The sequence below is a fragment of the Larus michahellis genome, chromosome 4 (genome assembly GCF_964199755.1).
Source record: "Larus michahellis chromosome 4, bLarMic1.1, whole genome shotgun sequence".
Lineage (NCBI taxonomy): Eukaryota > Metazoa > Chordata > Aves > Charadriiformes > Laridae > Larus > Larus michahellis.
The window spans coordinates 88,057,236-88,083,431 of record NC_133899.1 but is presented as its reverse complement, the minus strand read 5'-3'; the positions used below and the strand labels follow the sequence as shown (position 1 = coordinate 88,083,431).

Below are 26,196 nucleotides of genomic sequence, written 5' to 3'. Positions count from 1 at the left end.
AAATAAAATAAAAAAGCAGGAGATTGCCTCCTCAGTGTCCTTTCTGTAAGTGAATGGGGACTCTGATAAACAGAGTATTTGAAAATATATAAACGGGTACTGTCAAAAAACCCTCCACATGCACCCCCCACCCCAAAAGAACAACGCATGCTCTTGAGAACTTGCAGTGACCTTCAAATCGAAACATATCGGCAAATGTAATAACAGTTTGTTCAACATTAACCGTCTTCTGGAAGAAAATGTAGAAAAACACATACCAAAAATGACAAACCTGTCACTTCCTCTGACTCTCATGAAGTTGTCGCTTTATGGGACTTAGGAAATGGTCAGATTGTTTTTTCTTAAATCTTGGAAGCATACCTTTTAATATCATAGTTTATTGAATTTTCTTTTTATCTTGTCGGTTAGGAAGAATAAGAAGCTGGACGTTAGAATGACCTGATTAAAAAAATGAATTTTGTAGAGACTGGTGATATTTAATCTGAATCTTGTGCTGTCTCTGTCTTCTCTCACACTTGGGCACAGACATACACACGTGTGAAATTATATCTAAATTAACGTATTATTTATCTTGAGATTATATATCATGCTATATACTAGGTATTATAAATTATGCGTAATTATATGTGCACTCATGTCGGGTATGGGTGCACTAGGCGCTACTTAGAACTACTTAGATTCTTTCATGGTGGTCATTATTGATTAAAATATAATTTGGACTGTAAATGTTTAACATCACTAGGCTCCAAAATTGTGTGATATATGGAGTTCTCTTTAGTGTTTAATTTTCCTGAACAGCCTACCTAACAGCTGACCCCAATAATTTCAGTTTTTCGTTGTCTCATATGTTTCATACAAGCATATGTGCGTCTGCTATGTGACAAGACAACGGTGATGTTTTGTCCTCATCTTAATGTAGATTATTATTTTGGGGTTTCACAAGGTCAGTATAGGGAAAAGTACTTCTAAGTTTTGTTTTCAGTTAATTTAGGTAATTTTATCTCTCTCTTTCTTCTTACCAGAATTCTCTTTTGTTTACTTTTGCTTAATCTTCTCAAAGTCTGTGACTTAGATATCCTCTGTCTCGTTTGCAGTTAAATGTAAGTAAACGCATCATTTTGTCTCTGTTGAAAACTGAGGTACAGTGACTCATCATAGAGCTCCTCTTACCATTCCTGGGAAACCTGATTGCATACATTTTCATGAGGCTTTCCCCTCCCCTCAGCTGCCTGGAAATATAAATAAGAAATTGCAGCGGTTAAAAGGAGGGGTGGCAACTGGAAATGTTGGTTTAAGGTTCTACTAGAAAACATGTATTTAAATTATCTGAAATACGTAACGCTTTCAAAATAAGCAGTATTAGGGAAAAAAAAAAAAAGCAGAATTCAGAGCACAGTGATGAACAGATGTGGCTTCTTTTTTTTGTGTGCATAGCTAGGTATTTTGGGAATTGCTTTAAATTGGCATCCACTGCCTATTTAGGTGCCCTAGAATAGTTCTCCAGCTGTTTCTGTAGAAGGGCACTGCTCTCCCACAAGTCCTGTCTCCTTTAGCAGCCCTTTGCAGCTGTCTCGGAGGCGTTTGGGCAACAACATAAACTCTAAGTCACAGAGTCGTAGAATTGTCTAGAAGCCTGAGCGTAGTTAATGGGGTTCCACTCCATACTTTAAATGCAAATACATTTTGTATATTACCAGAGGAAGGTGACCTATTTTTTATTTTTATTGTCTGTTTCTGCGCTTCTTTCTTATCTCTAAGCACATTTGTGAGTTTGCTACACATTGTGGTGGACTCCCCTGGAGAGGGTGCTTCGTTTGGGTCGCTGACAGTAGACTGTCATCCTCCAGCTCTCTGGAGCTCAGGCAGCACCGCACTGGCTCTCACGTAGAAAGGATATTCAATTAGAGATGAGCTCCACTGGTTTGAGGTGGTTAGTAACCGGTTTTTTCCCCAAGGAAATTGACTTTAACTGCAAGAATTATGTAGTAGGAAATACTACAAACAATGCTTGAAAACTTCAAGATAACTCCCCTAACTCTTGACAAATGAGACTTTTTGAATTCTTCTTTTTTTTTTTTTTCTTCTCTTTTAGAGTAGTTTTTCCAAGAGCGGAAGGACCCCAGAAAACAGCAAAGAAAAATTTTAAAACAATAATGTACATATCATGTCCAGCATAATACACTGCTGTGAGGCAGCTGCATGTGTGAGGGAAAATTCTGTGCTCATAGTAATGTTATGAAAAGGATGATTCAGGAAATTAACATCTAAATGTGTCATCTATCATCCCAAATGATCTGTTTGAAAGAATAAGTCCTTTCCCTCTGATGGATGTTCAGCCATTTGGGGTTATTGTGAATGCTCATCTCGGAGAAATTCCATTGCAACCAACACAAATGCAGGGGAAATGTGAAGAAAAGACAACGTGGTCTTTCGGTGTCTGTGTTAAAGATGTCCTAACAATTTTCACTTTTAATGAGAGTGCGGTTGTCCTGGATTACTTGCAGAACTTCTGATTTTTGCGCTTAATGCTCAGTGTTGGCATGATGTATGCCAGTAAGCAGATATTTTCCAGCTTAAAGCTCTTTGAATATAGGGGAAATAATAATAATAATAAAAAAAATCAAAGGAAATTTTATTTACCTAAGAAGCAGTATATAGAAGTTTAAAGATTTGGTACACTGTAGGATTGGCAGTCTTTTGAGAAGGATTGTTCCATATGAATGTAACTCTGTAGGTGTGAATTGAATAGAAATAAAAAATGTGCTATGTCTCTCCCACTCATTGTTGAATAATATTGACTCTGCAATAGAGAAAAACTAATTACCTCTGCTGTAGGCACAGACAAATGTATATACATATACGATGGCCCTCACTGTCACAGAAATATATAGGATGATTACTGTTACTGGAATTGGACTTCTCATGTGTTTCTGCATGTGAGTTAGACTGTGGAAGATACTAAAGTCAGGATATAAAGAAATGTGATACAGTTATTTCCTTTATACTATAAGTAGATATTAATACCTATCTACCTGTGATTTTTGTTGTGGAAAATTATAATAGATAGTCAATTACTTTATAATGTCTGAAGTATGTAGGGCTGTGAGAGCGAGTCAAAAGTCTATCATACAATCTGCTGTGAACTTCTGTAACTGCAAACGGTGCTACCCAAAAAAGAGGGGGGAAGGAAAAGGTGGTAAGTTTTACTCCTTTTTCTTGACCAAAATAAATACGTGAGGCATTACATGTGACACAGAGACAAAGTCCCTGGTTTTCAGGAGCAGTCAGACAGAACTGACTTTGGAAAGGAGATATTTCTGGCTCTTGCACTGTGCACCTTGCCCAGAAAAGCTCTGACAACTTCATCCACCAGCTACCGATAAAACTGCTCTAGTTTTTCACAGTAAGCGCTACAAATCCTTGAGCAATTTTGGATTTCCTAGACATGACAATAAGCCGTTTCCATCCCAAAGGAACAAGACGTCTCCCAAAAGAACACAAACTATTTGAGTGCGCTGAGAAGCGGGGATGACTCAGGCCTCGGTTGCTTCCTATTTGTAGCCCCTTTGCAGACCATCTGCCTCGTAACCCCAGTGGACGTGGGGGAACAGGAGCAACCCCGGGCCTGGGGGGGTCTCTGAGGTTGGCCTCACTCAGCGTGCCAGACGGACGTCACGAAGTGCAGCCAGGCACAGCAGGCACGCCGAAGGCAGGCTAGCAAGTCTTTGCCGTAGGTAGTCTTTGAATGTTTGCGGATTGGGCCAGTGAAACCTTCAGTAGCAAAAAATGTGTTTCTGGGCAAAATCCAATGATCTCTGCATTTAAAGTTTATCAAAACAGGCTATGAATATGCATATCAGGACATTGACCATCATTAGAGAAAAATCGTCATGGCTGTCACAGAAATGCTTTGGGTTTTTTGGTCCTTGTGTATCATGGACTTGCATTCCACCAGAAATGGCTTAGTTTGTTTGCTTGCATTCAAAACGCCCTGCAATCTTCTCGTTAGATCTGTACGAGTACCCTTAAAGGTATTTTTTTTTAACATGGAAATTTCATATCACTAGAAACCCTTAGTGTAGAAAAGAATAATCTTGTGAGAGTCTAAGTAATGGGAAGTGAATGTGTGGATGGAACCCGTATTTGTGTTGGCAGGTCATCTGGCAACAGTCCTGTCAATAGCACTCTGGCATCTCACACGAGCAAACACTGACTAGAGAGAGTTGTGCAGTCATGCCAGAAAGCCATGTGGGAAGAAGAAAGATCTGATAAGACTAGTTCTAATATAGGAAAGAATTGAACTACGTACCAAAGTCAGAAGATGTTATGAAAGATGGAATTCAGCTGACCTAGCTTTGCAGTTTTATTTAGCAGTTAAGATGAGGATATTATAATAACAATGCGCGCTTTGAGAAGAAAATCTGTATGACGTTAGAAATGAAAAATATATAAAGCATAACTGAAGGAAATTTCAAAGGCATGAAGCAGAATTGGGCTCTTGTCCTTTATTCCTGTGCAGACTTTGGAGAAGAACTCAAAGAAATAATGAGTTTGGCTTGCTTCTCTCTCTTAAGTATGATGGAAGTTTTGCTGCAAGCAAAGCACACACCAACGGAGTCTAGTTTCATCTTCAAGCATATACATTAAATGCATCGTACACAATTTTGCTTATTTCAAATGTCTGAAATGGAAGACTTGGGTTTTAGTAAAGCTTGTAAGGTCTCACCAGGAAGATGCTGTAATTTCTAAATTATTTCAAAGAAAAAAAGACAGAAGGGTTGATGATCCTTGAAAAAATATTCGCATGGGAAATCCTGCATTGAAAAGCTTTGAGAAGGGTTCAGAAGGCTTTAAGCAAACTGGGAAGGAGTTCAGAAACTGTTTCCAAACCGTTTCACTCTGGAATACTTGATGGCATTTTTATTAGGTAAGCTGTCAGTCTAGTAAATAGGCTTCATTCAGACAAATAATAGCATATTAATTTTTTATTAGGAGAGATTATTTTTAATAACAAAGGATCTTATTTACAAAGTCTACCTCAAAGACTCCCATATCATCAGCAAACGGATAAGCCTTCAAAAATATTTATTTTTAATTTAGACTCAAAATGTTACAGATTAAAAGTACCTACATAAGATGCAAGAAAGCCTTGTGGCATTCTAGGCCCCCAGGCCCCGTGGTCCCGAGGATAGGGAGGCTCTACAGAGAGACTTGGATAGATTGGACCGATGGGCCAATGCTAATGGAATGAGCTTCAACAAGGCCAAGTGCCAGGGTCTGCACTTGGGCCACAACAACCCCATGCATCGCTACAGGCCTGGGGAAGTGTGGCTGGAGAGCTGCCTGGCAGAAAAGGACCTGGGGGTTCTAATTGACAAGCGGCTGAACATGAGCCAGCAGCGTGCCCAGGTGGCCAAGAGGGCCAACGGCATCCTGGCTTGTATTAGAAATAGTGTGACCAGCAGAAGGAGGGAGGTGATTGTCCCCCTGTACTCAGCACTGGTGAGGCCACACCTTGAGTATTGTGTCCACTTCTGGGCACCTCAATACAAGAGAGATATCAAAGTGCTGGAGAGAGTGCAGAGGAGGGCAACGAAGCTGGTGACGGGCCTGGAGAATAAATCTTATGAGGAGCGATTGAAGGAGCTGGGGCTGTTTAGTTTGAGGAAGAGGAGGCTGAGGGGAGACCTCATCGCTCTCTACAACTACTTGAAAGGACATTGTGGAGAGGTTGGTGCTGGTCTCTTCTCACAGGTAATTAGTGATAGAATAAGAGGGAATGGCTTCAAGCTGCAACAGGGTAGGTTTAGACTGGATGTTAGGAAAAAATTCTTCACAGGAAGAGTGGTCAGACACTGGAATAGGCTGCCCAGGGAGGTGGTGGAGTCACCATCCCTGAATGTGTTTAAGAGTCATTGAGATGTGGTGTTGGGGGATATGGTGTAAGGGAGCACTTTGTAGAGCGGAGTTGATGGTTGGACTCGATGATCCCAAGGGTCTTTTCCAACCTGAATGATTCTATGATTCTGGCCAGAACAACAGAACTCAAATCTACAGGACCCAGCCATGGCCTGGCAGGACACCTTCTTGCCCTCTGTTCTCCTGTCTTCCATGGGCTGCTGTGAGAAGTGTGGTGCAGTTTTTAAACTAGAACTCAAGGTGTGTGCAGATCAATGTCAGCTTAAGGTAACAATATGAAAGATAATTGGAGATGATGGTTGTGCAATTGCTGAAGGGATATGATGTTTATCAATTAGCAACCAGACAGAGAACGAAGCAGACCCATCACTGCTCCCTTGGCCAGCGTCTGAGCAGTGCAGCTGCGGCAAGTGGTTTTCAAAGGCTGTTACAGAATCTGGTCCTGCTGGTTAAGACAATCATATGAAATATGAAAACTGAAACACATGGAAAAATGTTATCTTTTGTTTTGGGAGAGAAAAAAGGGCAAGACTTGAATATTTTGAATTTTAAAGAGGATGATAATTTGGAAATGTTCCTACCTAGAGGTAGGAAACACTGTAAGCATTTGAGAATGTGTCACTGGGAAAGGTTTATCATGATGGCAGCCTCATCTAAATATCCCAAACTTCCCCTTTTTCTGTAGAAATGAGTACACCATGCTGAGAAATTGCATATATATGCTGCGTGTATGTCGTGGTTTTGGCTAAGGTACAATCTTGAGCAGGAATCAAATTCTGAAATGAGAGGCACTGTGCACAGGCATTTATTCTCCTGAGTTAATAAGGCTTCAAGCTGACTGGTTTGCCTGGCATCTCATGTGGATTTACTGGTTCAGGTAGTCAAGAAATCAGGTGAATGTGTGTCCTGTCGTTCACTGTACGTGTGTCTCTCTTATTCAATGGGAAGAAATTTCAGTTTGCAGAACTGTAATAATTCTTTCAGTCCAAACAGGTAAATCACTCAATACAGGTACGAAATGACATTCATTATTTAACAAAACAGTTATTTATATTGGTCTTTTTAATCTGTTCACCTCATCGCTTTTTCTAGTAGTCATTTTCTCTATAAAACTAACAATTCCTTACTGAAGAGCTGTTAAAGAGAGACTATATTGCAAACAGTAACCAGCCAGGTTTGGTTTCTCCTTTTCTCCATCATTTTTGGAAACTTTGTATTTGTTAGTAATTCAACACAGTATAAGTGACATGAGGAAAGAATAGTTCTGATGTCAAAGGATAACTTTGCAGAGAAATTAGTTTGATTTTTCCCTCTCCCCTTTGCCCTGAAGAGTTTCAAGATGTCTTGCAGACAATTTGATGGAAGCCAAATTCCGAAGAGTAGTTTCAAATTCTTCATAATCTGAAACGTATAACAAAAAGAAGGGGTCATCAATGCTATTTTATAATTTGATTATTTTCTGGGTCTATATTGTATCAGAGCAAGAATAAGTCATTACGATTTTTATGTTGGGGTCCTTTTGTTTTGTTTCGTGGGTTTTTTTAGCAATGGTATGTTTTTGGAAACACTTAAATCTTACGTAATTTACATTCCTTCCATGAATTTCAGCGGACTTTGAATTAGAAACTGGAAGATGAATGCTTTACAAAGCAAATAATCCTGAAGAACTAAGAATAACAAGGTGGTCATAACGATCATCTCATGACTGTCAGCAATTGTTGTACATCCAACCATTTTAGTTACTTTGTGTCTCAGCAGAGTGTGCAGTTGTCGTGTACAGGCAATGATACGTGTGTCAGGATATCCAGTTAATTTAGTAATACATTTTCCAGATTTTATGGCTCATTATTTTTGAAATTATTCCTTGTCATGTCACGCCATGGTCTAGTATTTAAGGCGGCAACATTGTGAAGTTATCAAGCTAAATGAAACAATGCAGGGGTATAAATACAGTGCAAGCTCTCTATTGAGAAAGCAGTGCATATTCATCCTGTTCGTGTCCCTTTGAATCTTAAAAGTTGCATGAAATATGGAAAAATGTGCCTAAACCGGCTGATATTTCAGTGGTAGGAAATTCACTGCTTATCTAAAGTGATAGCCTGGATTGTGGAGTAGCTGCCCTGTACAGCAGTCCATTCGGAGGGGCAGGAGGTAAGTGAAAGGCATGAAATGGAACACGTTTTCCCAGCTCGCGATGATGGGACATCCCAGCAGGGAGAGGCTGCAGACAGCTGAAATAAGCTAAAGCGGTTCATAAACAGCTTCTTTCCCAGAATCCAGAAGAGTCAGAGGAATATGAGTTCTGAAAATGCTCTTTTTTTTCCTCCTTTAACCCTCCCATCCAAACAATAATGCAAAAGAAAATGTAATTTAACTTGTATTTCATTATACAATACAATATACCACCCGGTCACTCTTGCCTGTTCAGTTTACAGGTAGAAAGTCTTGATTACTTATATGGAAGTAATCCTTTATGAGACAGTGCTTCAATGAGAACAAATATTGAAACATTCCCTTTACAAAATTCGCTGAAAATGCAGTGTCTAAAGTAGTTAACAGTTTGCAGTATCTGACCTTTTGTTTTGTTGTTGTTATTCTGGTTTTTCAAATGGGACTTTTCTGAGATTTTATCTGTATCAACTGTTTATTTTATTTAATTTTATTTTTTTATTTTCCATGGCCAGCGAAACGCCTCAGCGGAGAAAGAGAATCTTCACGTGCCCTCGAGAAAGGAAGAAAATCAGAGCATCCAGGAGTGCGATTCTCAACATGTAAGTTAGCTCACCTAGAAGTCAGGGTCTACTCTAGATTACGTGAAAACGTTATTGCCTTAGGCGATTATCCGCGTGACTGACTTTTCCTGGTCAAGCCGGTACGTATATTTTATAAGCCAGCTCTACGCTGCATTAAAGTGCTGAGGAGCAACTGCTCTTTGCTGTCAGTCTGTGCAGGTACACTCTCTGGGTTTCTTTTAAAGACTACTTAATAGAACTTGTAGAGCCGTTGTGGGAAGAAGAGCAGTGTGGGAAGAAGAATAGATGCGATGTGATGTTTAACCGTTTCCAGAATTGGCTCATTCCTCGTTGAAGCGCTGCTGCATTACAGCAAAATGCAGAACCTTGTTTACATATTGTTTCCGCTGATCGTCAGGCACAGCTGTCACAGTTGCTTCATTTGATAAAACAAAGCCTTCAGGGAGATGCAAGAGGTGTCGGCGTGACTGTTGAAAATGTGTGATCTCATCCACTGCCAGTCTAGGAATGCCACAAGCTGTGTTTTTCTTGTGACACGGCTGACAGAAAGCTAAATCTGCTGCTTTTACTGAGGCAAAACTCTCATTCAAACAGCACGGTGGGAGCTGTTAACAGAAATCCCAAATGCGTGTATTATGGCTGCAATTGTAACCATGCAAATTAAACAGGAAGAGACAGAAAGGAGGAGAGAGACAGAACTTGTTGAGAGAGCGTATTGTCTGCTCAATAGTCCAAAAAGTATAGTGCTACCTTGACTAATTTGCAGATGAAATACAGAAGGCAGCAGGAAAAGGACTGTCACGACAGCTCTCGGATGAGCTACGGAACATGTCACCTACCTCCAAATATAACAAACCCCTCTGGAGGTAACTGGGTAGCTTGCTGGTAGCGATCGTAGCAACGTGAAGAAAAGTTTGGAAAACAAATCATAGATAATTCAGTATCCAACAAATTGTAAAAAGATGTGTATATTATCCATTTGTTACAAATATGTTACTAGTTTTATTAATTGCCGATTATAAGTAACTTCCCCTCTCCTGCATCTTCTAGAGAGGGACAGAGTCAAGGAGAAATGGTGTATCCAGGAGAAGAGTGCATAATTTGTTCTTGTACCTTTGTTAATGTCCAAAGATGAAGGAAACTTCATTTCTTATTAACAAAAATTGAAGAAGGAGGAAAAAGAACAAGATATAAAATTGTGAAGCCGGGGTGGACTCCATTTAGATTATGACTAGAGATCGGCTGTCACCTGGGAAAGCTGTAGGAAGTTTGATGGAATACAGGTTACTTTAGGTAAAGGCTGAATTTATTTAGACTGAATATATGTGGAAAGAGTTGTTCAAGCAACTCTTTTTTTTTTACAGAAGTGAATACATTAAAGCAGAGAGAAAAAAAAAAAAAAAACAACAACCAAAGTTGTTAATGCATTTCACAAATCAAGAGAGTTTTTCATTTCCATATCAAGTAATGCAAAGCCAGACACCTAAAAGATGCGCTTCACCATACAATCAAGGATTTGGTTACTTTGATTAGGGGGTGGTGATGTCTTTTTTGTGTTTCTAGCAACTAGTATTTGTAGCCTTTTAGTCAGCCTGGTATGCTGCTCGGCATGAAAAACGTGTCTGAGAAAGCAGAAGAGACTCTTAACTGGAGTTAGAACTCTTTAGGAGTTGAACTATTTTTCATTATTCTGGTTAAATTAAAATCTAACCCTGTTCCCTTCTTAGTAGCATTATAATTCAAAGAAAAAGAAATTAGGCTATATATCTAAATTTGGGTAATAAGATTAAGTTTTATATCATTTAATCTCTCAATTATCGAATTTTAAGACAAACTCTATATTCTGTGGGACTCACGTTTCCTTTAAATCTTAAATCTTTAAGGTTTGTTAAATCTGCATTTGTCAAAACCTTCTGTATGGAGAAAAAGAAGTAAAATTAGAGAAAGCATACCATAGGGATATTCAAATTCACTGTGCTTTGCTAGATAATATTCCTTATCGGAAAATTAAGCAGGCAATAGTTTTAGCAGTCTTATCGTGCTATGAATTTATTTTCCAGCTGAGAAATGTATATAATGTAATATACATAGCTACATTATCTTCACATTTTAAAAAATCCATCAAGAATTCACACTACTGTACACAGATTTCACCGCTCTGTGCTTGCAGTGCCTGTTGAAGGAAAGCCTTTGAGAGCCGAGTTCCAAAAAAAGGTTTTAGGACAACCCCATCCCCAAGCAAGGAGGCCGTAACCAGTGTGGTATTCACCCCAGTTAGAAACAGGATCTCCAGCCTAATTAAAAAAAATTACAGATACAGGAAAGCATGTTCTGTTTACGTTAAGTGGGACTTTTAAAAGTGTGGGGTTTTTTTTATTTATTTGCGTGTTCATTGGAAATAAAAATTCAGTTAGGGTTTTGGTTTGTTTTGGTTTTTTTTTTCCAAATAAAACCAATTGACTGGTAAGATTCAAAGAGAATTCCAGGCGCTGGTTCTTCGTGCAGATAGCAGCAAAGCCATACAGAGCCAGGAGCTATTTTGAAGTGCAGCAACCGGCATAGAGAAGCAAGAAACACTCCAACAGTCCTGTCCAAAAAGGGAAGGAGTAGATCTATGAATATAGCTCAGGTAATACACAATATGCATAATATTTTAGAGAAATACTTATTTTTGAATTGCAGCTGCACTCAAAGTACTGGATTTTCTTGCCGGAGGGGCATTAAATAATTCTTGGAGAATTTTCTCCATTTCTCTGCTACCATCCCCACCGACCTGTGAAGTTTTATGAGAAATCCGTCTGCACTGACAGGATTCCGCGCTTGAATTTTTGAAAACTGCTCATTTGGAACCCGTCATGGGAAAATAAGACATCCCAGTTTGTCAGAATCCCCTGATTTCACTTTAACTACGGCGCAAACTCCAGTTATGAAAATGGGAAAGTTTCTTGTAAACACAAGGATTGATTAAAGAAAGGCAGTAACATTTTCAAAGAGAACTAAAGCATTAAAATACATTTTTCACAACTGCTCTGACTATTTACAAGTCTAAGGACCTACCGTGGCCACTTTTTGTCCCGTGGCTTGCTCACAGTGGTGAGTAAAGTAATTTTCCTGATTAAGTTGGAATTTTTTTCTTTCTCTTACACGCACTGTCCACCTGAACACGGACTGCACAAAGGGCAGATGGTGACATTGAGCTAGCAACCTCTGCCCCGCTTCTATTATTATTTTTTATATCTTTTGTTAACAGATACACACTTTTTTAGAGACAAGGAAGAATGCAAATTAATTAGTTTTGAGAAGTGGACTCAAACTGTCTCCATCCACAATTAACCCTCGTATGATGACTTTAGAGACACCACCGTAAATCCCAAAAGAACTAGAAGCAATTTCTTTTCCTAAAGGTTCATATGACTTCAGTAGTACAAAGCTGTGATTTGTACCTGTGAACGCTATCGCTTTGAGAAAATTCCAGACTTGGGAATACATTATTAGAGTTTTTCTCATAAGTTTATCATTATTTGGTTGTGTGTGTTTGTGTGCGCTTTTATCAGAAGTTTTTACGGATGCTAAACTCCTAGTAAAAGAATTATAGGCTGGATGGTTGAGAATGTATGACAGGTTCTCATGTGCCATTTTAAAAAGAAAAATAAATGAAGGTTTAGGCCAAAATAAAAGACCAGGACCTTGATGAATATGCTTAAAACTCTGTTGCTTAGAAACCTAATATTTCAGCAACGCTTTCTCAGAACTTTGCAAAGATCCTCTGATGGTGTCTCTGATAAACAAAATGTGATTTATAATTTGGAAGAATTACTGAGTAAAGACTGACTAGAGAAGAATGTGCAATATTTCAATTGTTAAAGCAAAAAATAAAGGGAAATGGGTAGTTGCTGGTCTCAAACAGTATTTTTTAGTGTGTATAGCTAAGCATCTCTCTCTGTCTCAGATTTATAATCCAACTGCAATTTCTTCTTTATGGTTTTATTCATGTTCATAATAATTAATGTAGTTTACATTGGAATGAATGCAAATGAAGACTTGTTTACAAATGGGATAGGAGCAGGCCAAATTATATTAGCAAATTTTGAAATTAAATCTTGCTGATACCTTGGCTGTCATGAAATTTGACGTGAGACCTGTAGTAGCCAGAAGTAGGTAGGATATCCTGTAATGTAACATCTTCATTATTTGAAATCATCTGAAATTTGACGAAGACCAAAAAAATCTTAACTTCAGTTTTCTTTTTAAAGTTTCCATTATTTAGATCATTATTATTATTATTATTATTTTATTAGAGGAATCTTGTCAATACTATTTTTTCTTAGTCTTGTCCAGAGATGTTTTCCCTGTGACTGACTCATGAAAGTCTCTGTGCAGAACTGGAGTTCTGCAGAGCTCTTTTCCCTGTATCGTTTCCCTTTTCCCTCTTCTCAAAACCTTTTGGGAGCTTTTTTTGGCTTTTATACCAAAAAGTACTTTATCCTTTCTTCATATCAAATAATTCTTACGTGTGTAACATGTTGTTTAAAACCACCTATTTGGTAGTGCTAAAACATCAAACAATTTATAAAGTGATTCTTTGCTCTCTGTTCTCATCTTAGGTTTCTTGCTCTTTGTCCTTGTAGAGTCTTCTCTGATAAATAAAAGCGATAGTGCTTTTATTTACTGCCTTAATTTCCTGCAGTAAACAAACACTGCATGTTCATTAATCATTCAGTGACAAAGGACACTGAGTATTGGAGCAAAACTTGTACATGTTTCTAAGCAACCGCATTATTTTGCTTCATTTTTCTCTATCAGTTTCAATTGCAGAGCTTTGATCACATTGCAGTCTCCCATCGCTTTCCCAAGGGAGTAATGAGAGAAAAAAGAAATCATCATTATAACAAAATTTCAACCTGATACAATTCTTAAAGTGAATTCAGTAATTCTGTTCCCTAAATGAGGACCATGAAGGTCATAAGAAGTTACATCAACTTCGTTTAACCATCCACTCAATAGGCTGCTCTAAAATAGGAGAGGGACGTGAAGAACTGCAGAGTTGTCTTATGAAGACATATATTGGCATTTCGCATACACCCTGCTCCATATCTTTCTTCTAAACAATGGGGATCAAAGGAGATTGAAATACAGATCTCATAAATTCATGAGCAGGTCTGATAAAACATGTCCTTGAGGGAACTGCGGACCTAACTTGGCTAATGATGTTATTTCCCCTGCAGAATGGCATTTTAATAGAACATCATCTATTCTGCATGTATGTAAATGTAAAAATCAAATATTAAGGAAATGTTTCATGGAGAGATGGGAATTATTTTGACAGGAAAAAAAAAAAAAGAGATTAAAACACCCAGGTATAACTGCACGCAGACTACTGATTGCATTGAAGCTCTTTGCTATACAGCAACACAAAATTGTCATTTCCAAAGTCTCAGTCTGGTAACAGGTCACCTCAGAAACTGGAAAAATTGTATTATTGAGGGGGGGAAGAAATGTTAAAAAAATCAAAATATCCATTCAGCGTGGGGGAAAAAAAACGTGTCAGAGAAGTGCATACTTCATGCAGTAAAGAGCTAAAATCTCAGTATTCAAAAAATTTCAGTAATTCTAAGGTACAAGTGGTAACAAGTTGTCATATGAACAAGTAGGACTTAGCCCTCTTAAAACATGAGCGGCATGCAGCTGGTATGGTAGACCAACAGGCACACATGATTATGGAAGGGTTGTGTTTAGTAACAAGTCAAACATCAAATCCATAGCAAAGTTTTATAGAATTTGTAGGTTTTGTCTAATGAGGAAATAATAGCCTTTTCCTATTTTAAATACAAGTTCTTTCAATTAGCTTCATTTTGATAGTTTTAGCTAATTTTAACCAAGTTTGTCTATTAGTGGTTTCAGGTCATTTGAACAAATAATACAAAAAAATCAGAAGGATCTGGAAATGCAAATTTATCTGAATAGTTCCAAAGAGATATCTCATCCAAGGGCAGTCAAAATTCAACGGTGTTAAACCATTAATGGTGTTAAACCATTAATGGTATTAAACCATTAAACCATAAAGCTTCGTGAGTTACACTGGTTTAAGCTGATTATTGCCACGGTAGATGAACAAATCATCATGCTCCTTATGCCCATAGCAGCCCTAGTGCTTTGGGGAGCTGAGGAGACTGACTCGCGACAGTAGGAATGACACGGCCGAGTACCACTTTCGTTGAGATATCTAGTTTGTCTGTTGACCTAATCGTGCCATCCTTTTCTGGTTTAGTTTCTTCAGAACTAGGTGAGTCCTTGATTCTCCGTCGTACTCCACAAACATCCCACATTTCCGCTTCAGTGCCCGCTGAAGCCAGCAGGAGGGCTGTAGTGAGGAGAAGGAAGCTGAAGCTGCAACATTTGGTCTACTAAATCTGTATGACACCCTTTAGCAGGGGCGGAAATATTTTCTAACTGTAAAAGCTGAGTATAATATCACTTACTCAAACTTCTTGATTTCCGGTCCACTTGTGATACGTCGAGTAATTATTTGAGCAATGAAGCCAGTTCTCATTCACTGCGCCGATGCAGTGGAATACCTTTTTAGTTACATTGTTCAGCAGCTTGCAGATAAAATTGCATAGCTTAATAGCCAAGGGACATGCTGAATTTTAACTGTTTTTTTGAAAATTCTTTTTAAATGAAGATGCACACTTGGCTGATCCTTTATGGTTTATACATCCAGCTGCGAACCTCTCCAGCTCCGCTGTATAATTCGCTAGGTGAACTGAATACCACAACTTCTGAAATTTTGCATACTTTACTGATCAAGCTGCATATTTTATAAGCAGAATTTCACACAAATATACTTCGTTAACCGAACTGCACACTAAACTGATAAAGGCAGCACAGTATTTCAAAACACATCCCCCCCCTCAATTTTCCTATCCCGTTACGTTTCCCACTTAGTGCTCTTGATATTTTTTTCCCTCTTGTATATACAAAATGCATTGCTTAAGGCAAAATGCACTTGTGTGAAAATTTTATTTTACAAATAAGAATAGATCATTAACACGCTTCTTAAAGTTTATGTAGAGCAAGTAAAGAGCGGTCAGCATCACTAAATTTGGTCTAATTATTTCTCTAACACAGAGAAGGAAATGGTAAGACTTCTCTTTTATTTAGTTATAAAAATTGTAAATGTTGGCCAAGATAAATATTAAGACATTAAGAACAAACTACGCAATTTGAAAAGAGCTAATAACAGTGAAAACAGTGAAATGGCATGGCCAACAACTATGAAACATTCTTGAATAAAAGTATCCGGAATTTCTTTTTCCTAAAGGCTTTTCATTGGTAAAGGTTTAGCTTTCGCTACTTGGAATTCTGACTGCTGTGTGCTAGAACCTTTAAAGTTGAGTGTTCAAACATTAGATCCTTCTTGGCGTTTTACGATAGAAATACAGCATATGCAATTTAATGAATATAATGTTTGTCTTACAAATACGCCCGTATTTACAAAACGCATGGCAGACATACTGGAAATATCAGTGAGAACACCTTAACGGTAAGGAAAGAATGCTTCCGCAAATAAAATATAGAGATTATTCTGTAAAATCAGTATTTTCATGGGTGAAATTACAGGATCTGTCACTAATGGCTAGATACAACACATTAAATTATTACAATTTTTATTAAAATAAGGAAATATTAGGGAGAGGGAGGAAAAGAGAGAAGGCAGGACCCTAAGTTTCAGACAAATGCATCTTTCTCTTATTTCATTGCTCTGAATCATAAAACTACTTCAAGGACTAGTCATCATTTACTTAACAACCGTGTACTTGGATAAATAGTGGCTGTGATTACAAGTGGTGAGGGTTTGCTTCTTCAATCTAGAAAAAGGGGGTTGCTTGTGTGGGCACATGCTCATGAAGCTAGGCCGAACTGTACTTGTTTGAGAAGCCTTTAGGAACCACAGGAAATCTCAACAGCAGAATCCCCCCTTGATGAACCTACACACGTGACAGTTGCAGTTAATGCTCTCCTAAACGTTAAGCTCGGCTGGGTGAGGAAAACAATGAAACGGCCCAAAAGTGCCTTCCAACCTGGTGATGCAAGAATTGTTTGTGGCAGATGAACAGAGCGAATACTATACGTGGATCTCCAAAACACCCGTTTAAAGTATAACAAGAAATTGGAAAATGGAGAATTTAGTGTTAAAATGCATTTTTGGCTTGCTTTGTGTTTTAGATGCCTGTACATCACATTCGGCTTTTGTGAAATAATTGGAATTGCAGCAGTGTAGTTTGCCATCCCCGTTCCCTTTGAAACTGCCACCCTCAGGCTCCTTAAAGGCAGGCAGAAGATAGCACGGAAGGCAGTTAAGGATAAACTGCCCTTTTTGTTCTAAAGGCCAACGGCAGAAGATAGACTTAAGTAATTCAGTTAGAATTTGGGAATGTTGTTAGCTTTTTTGCTGTTAGTTTCATAAACACAAACCTGTACGCTGAAGTATTTTTATCACAATCTTGCCTTAAAAGTCATCTTTTCACCATGCTAACAATAATTTGCACTCTTAAGAATGTTGCAAGGTTTTGGCCGCTATTTTTCTGCTAGATCAAAGCATGTGTGTTGAATTATCTTCTCCTTACTTTACAGCTTCCCAGGTATTTAGTCTTGTCCACGTTTGCCGTGGCCTCTGCCTTTTAATTCGTATTTTTTATCCGCCTGTCACTTCAGGCACAAACAAGAAAATAACCAGCGTTATTACATTGTATTATTACTACGCTCCTGGATCCCTGAAAACACATTAGCTAAGGGACAGAGGGCAATCATCTAGATACGATGCCTTCATTTCCCCTGGGTATTAGAAATTTTTCTTTTTTTGTTGGGTTTTTTTTTGTTTTAATTTTTAGTATGTAGCTTAAGAGCCTTGCTGAACTTCTCTGGAAGCACTAAGAAGGGGGACAGGCAAAAAATTATTTCATATTATGAAATACCAATGGAGATTATGTGCAGACAAAACTCTTTCATCCTCTGCACGATGTTCCCGCTCCTCTCCATACAGCTGTCTGCACGACCGCTGGGGAAACAGCCCATGTTGTGAAATGTCATGTTACACTTGGCATGAAAACCAGAGCATCCTTGAAGTATTGCTGACAGGGTCTCCGGAGAGAGAGAAGGTACTGCCTTCCAGTACCTACAGGGGCTACAGGAGAGATGGGGAGGGACTCTTGATCGGGGAGTGCAGTGATAGGACAAGGGGTAACGGTTTTAAAATGAAAGAGGGGAGATTTAGATTAGATATCAGGAAGAAAATCTTTCCTGTGAGGGTGGTGAGCCCCTGGCCCAGGTTGCCCAGAGAAGCTGTGGCTGCCCCATCCCTGGAGGTGTTCAAGGCCAGGCTGGATGGGGCTTTGAGCAGCCTGGTCTGGTGGGAGGTGTCCCTGCCCAGGGCAGGGGGGTTGGAACTACATGATCTTTAAGGTCGCTTCCAACCCAAACCATTCTATGATTTCGAATTTCAACCTGCTCTGTTGTGATGGTGCGAGAGGAGTCAATGGAGTTACATTAAACTAACAAGAATGACTTGAGATCTTTTTTCTGGGACTTATTGCCTTTTTTTTTTTTTTACCTTCAGGATATTGGTTCTACTTGTATGTTTTTAGTCTTTTGTTATAGTCTTAGCACTTTCTTAACTTTTCTAGTAATCATTGAAAAAAGTGTTCATTCTTTGGAAGAAAATCAGTTGATCTTCTCTGAGAGAAACGGGGAAAGCTGTGTTTTGCCCAGGTGTCTGTATCTCTGTACAAGCGTACATTGAGTGGGGTATTGTTTTGTACTGGGCTTCCTCCTCACTGGTGGTACAAAGCATGAAGGGAACGAGTTACAAAGGGTAAGGGTGTGCTGCTCCATTCTGTGGCGTTCATGCGTGAGCTGGAAACGTAACCATCCTGCTTAGAGGCTTTCACAGTTGGCATCTTCCTGTTCCTCCCCCCTTCCTCACCCTCGCGTCTCCGAACAGGGCGGCAGGAATGCCCACTCTTGTGGGAGAAACGCACGGCTACGAGTTTGCCCTCACCTCCCTAATACGCTGAAATCTCAATGCAAAGCTTGGCAAAGTCCCAGCAGCTCTTCCAGCCAGCGCTTTTCTAAAATCTCGTCTTCGTGAAACAGTAAAACCATGCTGACAACATTTCAACCCCTTTATTTTCCAAAAGCAATTATTTTTGCTAGTTTCCACCATGTCAAGCTCTCCTTCTGTATTTCTGTAATTAGTGTACCTCTCACAGGAGTGACTCTGACAGAAAAAGAGGCTCGCACAGAAGAGCAAACACAACAGTCTTTCCACCACTTGGCATAGAGGGAACTAGCAAATAAAAAAAATTTAAAAATTAATATTTGGCTTTTTCTGTCTGTGCGTCACTCATGGCTGCGAAAGGTATTGCAGTGCATTGGTTTTATATTTCCCCGTTTGTCTGAGGTGGTCTTTAGCTGAGGGAAATGGTGTGTAAAGGGCGTGTGTGTTTGCATATGCGTGTGTTTGTGTATAGGCGTGAGGGTATATACCTGGGGGAGTCAGTTCAGGTTGTGCTAAACCCAGTTGACAGTGACAGCAGAAGAGGCTGTTGCACCCACCTGTCTCAGCTTTAGGAACTGACCTGGCGTAAGGGCGAGAGCGGGAGGACGCACGCAGCTCATCCACAGTGACTGGTTCCCGTTCCGCCTGTCGAGCTGCTCTTGACCGATGGCGTATTGAAAGTCATCGCCGTTGTTCGACCGGTAATTTATTTGTTAATGATACACAAGGCTTCACTGTGACAAGGAATCATTAATGAACGCTTTATGCTTTAGCAACATAAAGACATAGGAGTTGCTTTGTTTAGAAAAACGTCCCTTTCCGCTGCCTTTCTCCAGCAGCGATCCATATGGTGTGTTACTACAAAGGAAAACAGCTGTGAGTGAAAAAATATGAAATACTACAGACATAAATCTTCACTTCTGTTTTCCTACCGAGATGGTCTATGAAAACCATGTGAAAGATTAGTCACTTATAAAGCTTTTTTTTATCATTAGCTTTTATTTTCTCTAAGTCAACTTTTTTTTTTTCCCCTTCATTTGTATATGTCTTAAATGGTTGACCTGTATTTTTATTAATTTAAACTAATATTTTTGGATTCCTGTCTCCTATGTATTGCCTTGGTGAAATAGGTTAGAGTACAATACAGTTAGAGTAAATTACGGATTTGTAAATGATCTCATATTTCATTAGTGTTATTCTGTTCTCTTCGTTACACAACCTGAAATGCTGCTCCTTTTTTGACCCGTAACATCTTTTGTCCTCAAGCTGCTCACCTAGGAGTCTCTGAAACCATCAAATTTTTCTAAACATTACTAAGCTCAAAGCATTTTATTTTTAATCTAGCTCCTATTTTAAATAGGAGTTCTGCCAGGACGACACTTTTAAGCTTTGAAATATTAAAAATTTATTTAAAATTTCTACTCTTTGCCATCTCACTCTTTAGTCTTTATGTAGAACATAAACCATCTGTTACTTCATTTTTTTCATAAAAGGAGGATTATGTGCTTTGTCAATGGGTTTTTTTTTTAATCAATACTACACTGATTATTCCCTATTATGAAATATTAATCCAACTTTTATTAACTATGGGAAAAATTTGAAAAAGAGTCCCCACCACCAATCACTTCAATTGCACCATCTCAGGGGCTCATTTCAGTAGCTTTGACAGGACTAAAACCCCCCTGAAGTACTGTAAAACCCTTGGCAGTACCACTGTCTCTCTAGAAGCTTTGAGGAGGAAGGCAGCCGTCTCCTCTCCAAGTAGTTTTCTTAATAACACGTTTCATTTTCGTATTCACACCTGTTCGTCGATCAACTTTGTTGCAGGCAAGGGACTGGCAGAATTTCTCAAGTGCAAAAACTTAATGGATTTTCCTCCCCCTTGTCAATCTCTTACTTTTTAATTAACTTCAGTCTAATGTCATTTGTACTGAAAGGATATTTAGACAATTTCTTGATATTTAATTTACGCGTTAGGGTATTTATTTTCAGTGTTCTCTGCTGAGTGAGGTAATTTTTATCATGTCGCGACTTAAGCTGCTAAAGGATGAATTGAGATTTACTTTCCATTTTCTTAAGAAAGTCTGTCCAAAAAAATGCCTCAAAACATAGCACTTAGAGATTTCTTTTTCTCTTTTTGTTCTTGATTCCTTTGCTGTCCTACAGACAAATAGTTTATTCTACCCTAGACCAATGTTATCAACCATAATATTAAAAAAAAAAAAAAAAAAGCTGCAGAAATGCCAGCAAACCTTGCAGTTGACATTATTGCGAGTTTCTTGTTGAAGGGACGTTTGCATTCTTATTCCTATGAGCAAAGCTCATGTCCATATACTAATGATTTTTTCACCTTTTTTCGTTAATATGTTGGATTATGCCTGATGTGTAAAAATATTCTACCCAGGCTTGACTTAGCTTAAGAAATCTTCAAGGGCTTATGCTAAACAGTTACATTAAAATTTAAAATAATATTACTGTTATGTTGGAAAGAGTCTTGATGACTTAAACCTCCCCCCCTTATTTATTTTCACTCCCTTTAAATGTATCAGTTTTAATAGCAAAATAAGTAGAGAAATTCCAATGTGAACACATTTTAAACTAATGACCAAAGATTATTGATATTTTACTGTATTTCACATCTTAATTTCTTCACCTATGGCATCATTAATCCCACTCCTGAAGGGCCCTTAATTTAATTACAGCAGAAATTTCAGTGCTGGGTAAATCTCTATTTAAGACTCATAACACGAGATCTCTTTGGTTCAAAAATCTACGGTGTAATTAATTTTATTTATGCTGCTCAACTCTGTTTTCCCTGATATTAAAAAGCATATTGGCAAAGAAAATTACATTATTGCTGGAATAAAATGACAGTGATGAAGACTCCGTACAAGCTTTTCTGTACCTTGAGAGTCATCTGACTTCCCCAGCCAGGGAATTATTATACCTAAGAGACCTGGCAGTTTAGACAATAGACTCTTAATAGAGAAGTCCCAACTTGTAATAATAGTTTTCAGCTGTTTGTTACTATTTCCTCGCTCGTAACAGACAATTATAATTACTTATCTGTTCCCTGGGACCACTGTAGGAATAAACTTCATTATCTGTGATGAGATTTAAACATGAGAAAAAAAAGCGCTAGGTAAGTGTTAAGTTGTTAAACTTGCCTCCAAATTAGACCATTATAGGGAAGATGGGAGCATGGGATTTACTTAGCTATGAAATTTTGTTTTGTTGTATTTCATCAACTAGGCTAAAAAAATCCTGATTTTTGGGTGGTTTGGTTTTTTTTTTTTTGGAAACCCATAAATATTTTAGGAAAAAAATCCGAAGTAGTTATCTCTGACATTTGTGTTGGCAGGTTGGCAAGACATGTGTGGGGAATCGCAATAATTCAACATCTCGTTTGAAGACAGCAGAAACAGAGACAAGCTTTCAGGTATTCTGTTTCTGAGTAATTCCTGGGGTTTTATTGAAAGGTCTTGTAAAGCATGCAATTACTTGAAGTATATTTACACATTCTACGCTACCGCTTTTGAAACGGAACCGCTTACTCAGTTCAGACTTTGACTGTACCTGATTGCAATTCGGCTGTTCAAATGGCTTCTGGTTGGTAGCAATTTGCAAAACCATTTAATACTTGAAGAACTGGCTTCTCCTAGTAGTCAAATGACTTAATTTAATAATATGATGTCCATAGCCCTGGGAACGGGAGACGGGAGAGATTTCCAAAATGATTACACGTCTGCAATTAAGTGAAGCTGTATGCAGCCACGTTACCAACAGAAAAGTCTGAAGCAAGTTGTACATCTGAGCTCTTCATTTGATAGACCAAGAGAAAAAGATAGAAATAGCCATGATTATAAAGCAGCTTCAGACTTGTATGGTTTTGCAATGTCAAGGATTGTTAAATAAGCTTTATTTAGTAGAGATAAGAATCCTTCTGGAGATGCAGCTGATGGATATAATATTCTGTTATAGTAGTTTAAAACTGCTACGTCAGTTTAACAGAAATACAGCTCCGCCTGCGCTATTGCCATGGATTTTTAACATACTTTTTTATTTGCTTCTGTGTGTGCGTATCATGTGTGCAATGCTTACGCTGATGCTGTCTTCACCTTCAACAGAAGTTGCGCAACCCTCCGTGGACTAAACCCGAAGATAAAAAATCACCTGAAAGAAATGAGAAAAAATACGAAGAGTCTGTTAGTACAAAAGAAAAAAAACTCTAAGCGCTGCTAATCTACATTAAAGATGCCCATCCATTGCGTCCATCTTCATATTCTTTTTAGTCCAGAGGCATGAAATGTACCAGGTTTCTAAAGCATGCATTTTTCACTATTTTATGAATGTTTGTAAATTAGTCTAGAATAGACCAATTAGTACCTTTCAGCAATAATCCAAAATGGATGTTTGAAGAATTGCTTTGTAATACAGTCTGGTTTCTGAACTATTGTTCTACCTGATCAGTAACTGCATACTATAAATTATTTTCTTTGTAACAGCAGCCATTCTCAAGTATTTTCTCAGTCTGTTCTATTTCATGTACCTTTATAGCAGTCTAGGTTTTAAATCAAATTAAGAATTAAGGGGCAGTTAATGTGGGAAAAAAAATAAATCTGTGTAAACGTAGTTGAAGTACAATACAACTTATAAGAGCAAGCGTTGTAAAAATGGAACAGTGGGGGTCCGTGTATACTTACCTTTCAGTAATGCCATTTCAAATCTGCTTACTTAAACAATAAAAGATGTTTGTTTGGTTGTTTTTTTTCTAACTGCTATCGCAAGTGGTCCATTTTTGAGCACTGACAGAAATGCAGAGTTAAAAGGGATGGAGACAGAGAGAGTCATGGCTTTTAGGATTCAAGCAAAAATTGTCGCAGTGGGAACTGGGTTAAAATTTTATAGCTTGGGTACCAGTCATGGGAAGTCAGTTCCATCCCTTATATTTGTGCTGACTTCAACAGGACCCATATACTTTAAATGGTAAAACCCCACTTCATCCACTGCAGGTGGCCCTTGGTCACTACAGCAGAGGAGCGTGTTGGTTGGGGTAAGCTCTGTGACGCCAAGGGTTCTTCCAGTTTCTCGTGGGTCACACACTCTATGACAAGACAGCGGAAAGGAAGGGAGGAGAGGGAAGAGAGAATGCTTTTGCTTCCTTGTGTATGTCATTATTGGTCTAATTTAGGGATTCATATGCCCCGTCTTGTTGAGATGCAAATATTTCAAGAACTCGTGCCTTAGGAACAGTTAATTGCCTGACGCAATGCAGCACCTTACAACTTTTACTGGATTGAAAGTGGCTTACTTATATTAGTTTGCTTTTCCTTGCTTTTGAATCAGTTTAAAAAGCAAATAGACAAATCTTGTATTCCATTTAGCGGTGCTTTCTGCTTCAGTTTTAGCTTTTAAGATTTTACCTGTCCTTCAACAGTCTCATCCAATAGCTGCCTGTTCCTTGCTGGGGTGAATAATATTTCACCCTGATGTCTTGTATGTGCTCCTCCACTCAAAAGTAGATATTACAGAATGGTAGGTTTCTCTGTCTGGAGAAATTACAACAATTTTAAAAAGAAAAGAAACTCATGAGCTGACCAAATGATGGCAAAGTGCTGCTCGACAAAGTCACACTACTATCAAAGAAAAGATTATCCCCGTTAAACATCAAAAGAAGTGAAATCCTGGCCACAAAAAAAAAAATAAATCAGAAGAGAGATGTGCCTTCACATCTGATCTGAAAATCAATCATCATCAAATCATACCTATCGAATACAATATGAATTTGTTTCAGGCAAACGTGGGCCACATACCAGAGGTTTGCTGCATTTCAGTTATAGCCCCAGCAAACCTGGCTGAAGACAGTCGGCTGCATTTCAAAATTTCCGGTGAGCCAAGAGACTGGTGATCCTGTGGTATATACAGCTGGCGCTAATTGCTGGTTATGTCAAAACCAACATTTCCTTACATACGACACGCCTGAACTGAAGTATCTGAGGTATGGGCCGAAAAGGTCACTGAAACCGTTGCAGTCCTCTCTCTCAAAAGGACAAGGATCTTCACGTGTGTGTCCCGGGGGAAGGAGGTAAGCTGTCCTACCCGGCCCTCCTTTCACCTTGCTGAAGGATTCAGCAGTGCTGACAACACACCTACTGCTGTCAGAGCTGCTTATTACTGCTGTGTCAAGAGAGGGCTTGGGGTTGGTGTCCACAACATGATAAAACCGTACCTTGTAAGTCAGCAACAATCCAGCTTGCTTTTTATTTGTTTATTTCTTTTAGCTTTATTTCTTTTAACATACTTGAAATGGCTGAGCAGCCCTCTGCTTTCTGGAAATGTTCATAATTGAACTGGTATTTTTCAGCATCAGATAATTAATGTAATAAATCTGTTTACCATCAGAAAAACTACACAAAATATTGGGGTGGGTGGGGTGTTGTGAGGGTAGTTTTTGGGGTTTTCTGTTTGCAAAAGGTTTATTGTTAGAAGCTTTCCTCCAGCCATGGGATCCTCAGCTGGGGTATGTTCGCATGCACATAGGCTTTCACTTTTGTATGTCCCTTTTCCTAAGTGATGGTGATGACGAGGTGAGACAGAACTGAATAAAGCCATGTTTGTGGGGGCAATTAATCCTCCTGTTGTGATTAAAGGTGTAGAAATCAATTATGTCTGGTCTGAGGATTACTTGACTTCCTTCACCTGGGACATTGATTGCTACTCGTTTTCAGTGTGATCAACGGTTTCACTTCTTGAAGATGATGACTGGGGGAATCTCTGATTATCTTCCTACCTACTATCTTTAGAATAATCCACATCATGGTACAGAATTAAGAAAAATAATTATGAATAAATTAATGTTTTATCTGTATATGGTGTAGGTATATCTGATAGGTTTTGTAGGTATGGCTTAACAAATATTGCTATTCTGAAGATTTTAGTCTTGTATTGAAAGGTTGGTACACATCTAAAGCGAAGTCTATCCTTGACGGTTGTATCTCAGAGAACGACTCTTCAAAAACCTATTAACACCTTTCAGTTTGAGAGGAAACTTCTTTTCAATTTATATGTGGAAAAAAGAAAAAAAATAAATTAGAGAAGACATTGGAATGTGTAAGAGTTTGTGTGGTAAAAGTCAAGGATTTCAAAAAGAAAGAAAAAAAAAAACCCATCACGATAATGCTTCCAAACATTGGCATTGGTTGTCACTGGGCAAGGGGTGTATGTTTCCCCTCAGTGGGCCAATAACCGGTGTTTCATTCCAGCCGTGAGCGTGAGTAGTTTCACATCCCAGCGCCGGGCTGAAGCTAAACAGAGCAAGCTATTTCCTCTGATTTGTAGTTACTCGACATTATAAAGAACATGGTCATAAAGGAACTTCGGTTTATACAATTTAAGTCACAGTTGCACTTACTTGGTCTCTCTAGGATACCCTAAAACTCTTTTATGCTCAGGTTCAGAGAGCAGCGT

General features: G+C 38.6%; 1 protein-coding gene across 3 annotated transcripts in view; it reads left to right on the top strand.

Moving 5' to 3' along the window:
- Positions 1-23,504, top strand: part of LUZP2 (leucine zipper protein 2) — a 215,788-nt gene extending 192,284 nt beyond the window's left edge. For all 3 annotated transcript variants that reach the window (XM_074586277.1, XM_074586279.1, XM_074586278.1), the window contains 3 exons: positions 8,604-8,690; positions 22,091-22,168; positions 22,857-23,504. In XM_074586277.1, coding sequence (XP_074442378.1) covers positions 8,604-8,690; positions 22,091-22,168; positions 22,857-22,961 — 270 coding nt within the window. In that variant the 3' untranslated portion in view covers positions 22,962-23,504. The remainder of the gene's footprint in view (positions 1-8,603; positions 8,691-22,090; positions 22,169-22,856) is intronic.
- The last annotated feature ends 2,692 nt before the right edge of the window (positions 23,505-26,196 follow it).